Source organism: Tenrec ecaudatus, chromosome 18, assembly GCF_050624435.1.
Source record: "Tenrec ecaudatus isolate mTenEca1 chromosome 18, mTenEca1.hap1, whole genome shotgun sequence".
NCBI lineage: Eukaryota > Metazoa > Chordata > Mammalia > Afrosoricida > Tenrecidae > Tenrec > Tenrec ecaudatus.
Window position 1 is genome coordinate 7,005,810 of NC_134547.1, and position 7,169 is coordinate 7,012,978.

Here is a 7,169-nt window from a genome sequence, read left to right on the forward strand (position 1 = left end):
ACTGGGCTGACAGACTGGGGGGGGCCCTGGATCTGGGGGGAATGGTGGGTCCTCCCCAGGTGCAGAGCCAGGGAGGGAGCACAGGCTGGCTTTGGAGGGAGGCGGGGACCAGGGTGGAGATGGGAAGTCTCTTGAGCATACTAGAGATGAGACCCTGGTGGGATGTGGGAGGGGGGTTCACCTCATATACCTCACTCCTGCCCCTCCCCCAGACCTCAGCTCATCCCTGGCCCCTCCTCCACCATGTGGCTGCTCCTCACCTTCTCCATCCTGATGGCATCTGCAGGTGAGGCGGACCAGGTGGGAATGTGGCAGCCCCGCCCCCACATTTGGGACTCACACCCCCCAATCCCGCACCAGTCCCTCCCTCAGTCCCCACACTCCACCCAAGTCACCTGCTGATGTCCCTGAGTCACCTCCCTGCAGCAGAGCCACCTGCAGGGCCTGGGCTGGCCTGGAGTCCACATGGAGCCTTGACCTGGGACGATGAGAAGGGCATGGGGATCACATGGTCCTGAGCCCCAGCTCGCTCCTTACTGTGTGACCCTCAGGGTCCGCCCTAGAAAACAGGGGCTCCTGCAACCATTTCCATGAGGCTCATGCAGGGAGAGCCCAGCGTTGGTGGAGAGGGGGGTGCTGGCCAGGGGGTTCTGACTCATGGCAGCCCCACGTGACAGGCAGATGTGCCCACAAGCTGTACAGACTCCAAACTCAACCCAGATCCCTGCCACCAATGCCACTCCAACTCACGGAGACCCTCAGGACAGGGTACACGGCTCCTGTGGGTTTCAGAGACTGGAATGCTTGGCGGGAGTAGAAAGACCCGCCTCTCTCCAGAGGAGCGGTTGGAGGTTTCAAACCGCTCATCTTGAGGTTAGCAGTCCGATGCTTAGCCAGTACGCTACCAGGGCTCCTAGAGAGGCCCTGGCACAGTTTCCCCCTGTCACCGCAAGGGGCGTCTGTCAACCCAGCACGTCCACCCACAGCAGCGCCTGGCTGGTCTGCGCTGGGCTGGGTGCTCAGCTCTCCTGTGATGAGCAAGTGCCCATGGGTGTGGGGGTGGGGTGGGGTGGGGGCTGAGCTCTCAGGTGACAGAGAGGCTGGGGCTCAGGGAGCTGTGGCCACTCAGTTAAGGTCACCTTGGTAGAGGTGACTCCAGACACCAAGGTGGAATGCCTACCACCAGCCCGCCCAGTGTCTCTCTCTGCCCCTGCCTGTCTGCTCAGCTAACTGGGCGCCTCTGCCCACCTCCAGCTTGGGCTGGCCTGGTGCAGCCTCTGTAGCCGCCCTTGCCCTTCCTTCCTTTGTGAATCCCTCTCCACCACATCCCTCCTCCTGCCACCACCTCCCTCCTCCTGCCACCACCTCCCTAGGGGTCTGGTCCTAGCTCCCAGCCACGGGGATGGAGCGTGAACACTGGGTCAGGAGAAGGCGAAATGATCGTTCGTGTGTGTGTGTGTGTGTGTGTGTGTGTGTGTGTGTCCTGGAGGAGGAGAAGCCACACTCTCCGTGTCCTTGTCCGTAGTGCAGTAGTGTTTGTGTGCGTGTGTGTGCTCGCAAGGACTTGGGTATCCACATCCTCATCACACCTGTGACCAGGGTGTCCCCAAATGTGGTGCCCCATGGGGTGAGGGAGCTTGCTGTGAGATGCTGTTGTTGTTTCTGACACATACGACCCCGTGTGACTGTGCACCTGGGCGGTCTGGTTCCTAGGCGTGCTTTCCAGAAGGAGCCACGGGGCTCTGTGAAGCCGATTGGCAGCTGTGGGGGAGGTGGGCAGAGTGTGTGTGTGGGGGGACATGACCAACTGTTTCCATGAGGTGGGCTGGCAGCCATGGGAATTCCAGGGGAAGATTCTGTCCTGTGCTCTAGGCTGGCCCTGCGTCTGAATGGATTCAATGCAGTGGGTGCAGCAGGTCAGGACGCTGCTGCTAACTGCAAGGTCGGGCTTCAAACCACCCTGAGGTTGTTCCACAGGTAAAAGAGCTGGCCTAGCCGCTACCATAAAGTGGATTGTCCAGATTAAGACCCCTATGAGCAATTCTTCTCTGTCACTCAGGCACCCTGTGAGTTTGGAATGGACTCCACCCCCCTAACTCATCAGGGACATGATGTCTGAGAGGGGGCTTCAACAAGTTCTTGGACTGTCACGGAAAATCCCATGACCTTGCTAGAGCACCACATTTTGAAGGGTCCTGTGGGTGGAGGAAAGAGGGCTTAGGGGTGCCTGGGACTAGGCGTTGGGATCACTGTGTTTGGTGGTTCCACCCCTCTTACCCCTCCACCCAACACACCCAGTCTCTCAGGAGGAAGACAGAGCTGTTGCTCCCACAAAGATGTACAGCAGCACAGGCTGGTTAGGAGTTGGAATTGACTCGATGGCCGTGGGCTTGGCGTGGGGTTTCTACATGTACACATCACTATCCGGTCCTATTGAGGGCATCGGAGGGAAAATTTCTAGGGGGTCAGGCGTCCCAGGTTGTCCCCTGAGGGGCAGGGGAGTGACCAACTAGGGGGTTTGACTGCTGGGGGGTAAGCATTGGGCATTATGCCACAGCACCACAACGGTTCCTTGCATGTGTATGATATATTTCATAATGATATAAAATATAGCTATAATAAGATTAAATATATAACTATACGTATAGTTATATATTTTACATTATAATTTTAGGTTTATATTAGTATATTATATACTTTTCATTTTAAATGTTAATTTGGAATATAGAGATATACTATATTACTATATTATAATATATACAGATTTTATCTAATATATAAATATAATATAAAATTTATAAATTATATGAAATATAATAATAATATAAAATGTTAAAACTTTATATATAAAGTTTCCATGTGGCTTAAACAGGTAAGCATCTGACTACTAGCCAAGAGTTTGGCAGGTGGGACCCCCCACAGGTGCCTCAGAAGACCTGCCTGATGGTTGGCCTGAAAACCCAATGCAAGCAGATTTACTCAGTAACACATAAGCGCCCCCCACCCTCGCCCCAGAAGCAACTCAATGGCAGCTAACAACCACAACATACACACTCTATTGGGGGGGAGGGGGTTTCTTAGGGTCTTTGGAAATTTTCCATGATCTTCCATTGAATTTTCTCACATTTTTGTAGCCCCCTTTCTGTGCACTATAGACCCATAACCCATAGTGATTAATATACATACATGTATACACTCCAGTGGAATCCTTACGACACCTATGTTACAGATGAGAAAGGAGAGGCACAGAGAATTCAGATCATTTGCTCTGAGTCTCACTGCAAGTGTGTCTAAAGTCAGGGGCACCACGTTGGATGGAGACCTGACACTGTAGAGCTGGGTCTGCATATAAGTCTTTGGAGGTTTTAGTGTACAAGGTGCGGGGTGGCTGGTGGCTCTGGCCTGCGTGTCCCTATTACAGACTCCAGGTTGTACATCCAGGTCCTGTGTGCAAGTGTATGACACTAGATGTCAGACCTGTACTGGACACTAGGATTGTAGGTGTGAGCTTCTATATCCAAATGTGTCTGCGAGTTCCCATGTCTTACTGTCTCTGTGCACAGGGACATCTGTGCTGTGACCCTTGAAGCGGCAACCCTCACACATGCATGTGAACTCAGCACTAAGGGCACTGCTCACACCCGTGCCTCAGCGTGAAGACCCACTTGGCATGTGTGGGCAAGGATACTCGTGACCTTGCATGGCTACACCCATCCTAATAGGTCACCCTGCATTTGGCTGACTTGTCTAGGTTCTGGGCCAAGACCTCATGGTGTGGAGATCGAGTGACCACATTCTTTGACATCTGTGACAGGCTGGTTAAGTCGAATGACTGGTACCAATTGATCACTTGTCTGAACCTGTACCCAGTGTTCCTGACTCAACCCCCAGCACATGGACAGTTCAACCTTGGTCCTTGCTGTCACCACCACCCCCGATTCTCTCCCAGGGCCCATAGGAAAAGAAGTTGGTGTGGGGGACTAGGCTGGAAGCTCTGCAGAAAATAAGCAGCACTTGTCCAAGTCAGAGGGCAGTTCTTGAAAAACCACTGGGGAACCTGGGACATTGGAGGGAATTCTAATTGAAGAACAAATCGAAAGGACGGGGCACAGGGGCAGGGCAAGGGGTGAGGGAAAGACCCCTGTCCCCAGGGACACCGCTCCCACCCCTGTCTTCCCTTCCAGGGGCCCAGGACAGTGAGAAGCTCCTGAAGGGGGAGGAGTGTGCACCCCACTCGCAACCTTGGCAAGTGGCCCTCTTTGAGAAAGGGCGCTTCAACTGTGGGGCGTCCCTCATCTCACCACAGTGGGTGCTGTCTGCAGCCCACTGCCAGAGCCGGTAAGGGTTCTGTGGGAAGGGAGTGCTGGGGGGAGGCAGACTCTGGGGGATTCAAGCGGGGGAAGCTGGGGTCTGGATTGAAGTTTACAGGGGGCCCAGGCTTTTGGTTTCTGAAGGAGGAAGAGGCTGGGATTCCAGCCCTTGGGTAAGGAGGTTTCTAGGAGAGAAAGGGAAGTAAGGCCCATTCTCTTGAGGTTCAGAAGTGGTTGAAGGATCTAGGGGTCTGAGGATCCTGGTTTCTCAGGAAAAATGGCGCTGACCCTGGATTGGCCATTGCGGGTGGGTGGTGGCCAGGGACAGGGGTCTTGGCCCCAAGGTCTTCGGAGTGGGTCACGGCGTCTCCACATTCCCAAATGTAGGGTGTGGGCGCACATTGCCCACTGCCTGGCCTTTCGGCCGACGTTTTCGCATCACTTGCGGGGGACTCGCTTGCCGTCCCACAGCTCCATACGCGTGCGCCTGGGCGAGCACAACCTGCGCAAACACGAAGGCCCGGAACAACTGCGGGTGGTGTCCCGCATCATCGCGCACCCGGGCCATGAAGCGCACAGCCACCGCAACGACATCATGCTGTTGAAGCTGACCCGGCCGGTGCGCTTCACCCGGCATGTGCGCCCCGTGCCCTTACCCTGGCGCTGCCCAGACCCGGGCCAGGCCTGCGTGGTGTCTGGCTGGGGGCTGGTGTCGAAGAATGAGTCCGGGACCAAGGGGGGCCCTGAGTCACAAGGTGGGTGCGTGAGAGGGGCTGGATGTGGCCCCTCGAGGAGTCCGTCTCTGGGGCTACTGGGGGGAGGGAGGCAGGGCCTGCCCTGGACCTTGTACCCAGGCCACTGTCCTCCTCAGTCAGTCTCCCAGATGTGCTGCACTGCGCCAACATCAGCATCATCTCAGACGCCTCTTGTAAGAAGGACTACCCGGGAAGGGTGATGACCACGATGGTGTGTGCAGGTGTCGAGGGCGGAGGAACCGACTCCTGTGAGGTCAGAGCCGAGCAGGGGCTGGGGGTGCGGGTGCTCTCTGGTGGAGGAGTGGGGCTCAGAGGGATGGGGGAGGTCTGGGTGTTCAGGTGAGGCTGGATTTAGTATGCCTTGGATTGTGACCTATGCCAGGAATAGGTCTGGGGATCAAGTGGGAAGCGCGGTTAGGCTGGAGTGGAGGGTCCAGTTGGATAGGATTTGGGCTGTTATTTGGGGGTTGTGGGAGAGCATGAGGAGTTTGGATGGGAAACAGATGGGTTGAGGTTGAACAGGATTGATTTGGGTAGCAGCGGTTCTCAACCTGTGGGTCAAGACCCTTTGGGGTTGAATGACCCTTTCACAGGGTTCACCTGATTCATAACTAGCAAAATGACAGTGATAAAGTAGCAATGAAAATAATTTTATGGTTGGGGGGGGTCACCACAACATGAGGACCTGTCTGAAAGGGTGTCAGCATGAAGAAGGTTGAGAACCACTGGTCTAGAGTGAGTGGGTGTTGAACTGAGGATGGGGGGTGGGTTTCATTACAAGACCTGGAGATAAGGGTTGGGTTGAACTGGATTTGAGGAGAGACATGGGTTTGGTCAGATTTTGAAAGGGCAGGATGGGGGTGGGTGGACTCCCGTTGGCATGGAATGAATGGACCTCCATCCAGGCAGTGCCGACTTACAGGGTCAGTGAATGGTATGGAGCCCAGCTGGGTTGAGTGTAGATCTGGGTCAGTGTGACTTAGCCATTGGATTGAGTTGAGTGGAAGCAGCATGGCATGGGCTTATTGGGTTCAGTTTGGGCTGGACTGGGTTTGGATGGTGATTGTACATGGGTGGGGGCCAACAAAGTCAGGGAGTATTAACTCAAGTGGAGTCCCCAATTCTCTCCACAGGGCGACTCCGGGGGACCCTTGGTCTGTGGGGGATACTTGCAGGGTATCGTGTCCTGGGGTGATGTTCCCTGTGACACCACCAGCAAGCCCGGAGTATACACCAAGGTCTGCCAATACCTCCAGTGGATCAGAGAAACCATGAGAAGGAACTGACCGAGGTGGTCGATGGATGGAACCACAGCAGTACCAGTGGCCGGGTGGCAGCCCTTTCCTGACCTGGGACAGAATCAGACTATCCCCCAAGACCCCGTCCAAGGCTCAGTCTTAGCCAAGGACTTGTCCCTTCTGAGGCCAGAGCTGGTGCTCAAGCTCACCTGTCAAAGCTCTACAATAACAGTGTGTGCATCCAAGTTTCTGTACAGACCTTACTGGCATGTTCTTCTGTGGATGGAGGGTGATGGGTGGGAGCTAGAACCTGGACAGGGGAAAGCCATATAGCGAGACAAGTACCAGCTTACAATAGGGGTTCCGCCTTATACTTTACAGTGGGTGTTCCTTGACACCCCGTTCTGACAGCTAGAAGAGGAGAAAGGGCTTCAGGTAGAGCTTTGGCCCTCCACAACGTGACACATTGTGATCTTGAGCAGTTGAGACCCAGTCTCCTCCTCGTGTGTGAAATGAGCACCCTAGTAACATTTGCCTCATAGATTTGACAAGAGGCTAAATGAGGGCATGTCATCAGTACGGATCAGAAGCCATATCCCCAAATTCACTGCCATCAAGTTGACTCGAGTCATCAAGACCCTACAGGGCAGAGACGAAGTGCCCCAGTGGGTTTCTGAGACAAAGACTCTTGACGTGAGTAGAAAGCCTCCTCACTCTCTCCTGAAGCGCAGCTGGTGATTTCGAACTGCAGACTGTTGGGGGAGCAGCCCGTGCTTAACACACTGTGCCACCAGTGCTCCTGAATCGTGAACCGCACTGGGTACGTTCTCTGTGTCTCTAGACACCCTGGGAATGGACCCAGCACA

General features: G+C 54.8%; 1 protein-coding gene across 1 annotated transcript; it reads left to right on the top strand.

The window, feature by feature from the left end:
* The first annotated feature begins 243 nt into the window (after nt 1-243).
* Nucleotides 244-6,449, top strand: KLK15 (kallikrein related peptidase 15). Its single transcript, XM_075537254.1, has 5 exons — nt 244-286; nt 4,185-4,338; nt 4,782-5,065; nt 5,182-5,318; nt 6,199-6,449. The coding sequence occupies exons 1-5, from the start codon at nt 244-246 to the stop codon at nt 6,349-6,351; spliced, it is 771 nt and encodes a 256-aa protein (XP_075393369.1). The 3' UTR covers nt 6,352-6,449.
* Nucleotides 6,450-7,169: the final 720 nt, after the last annotated feature.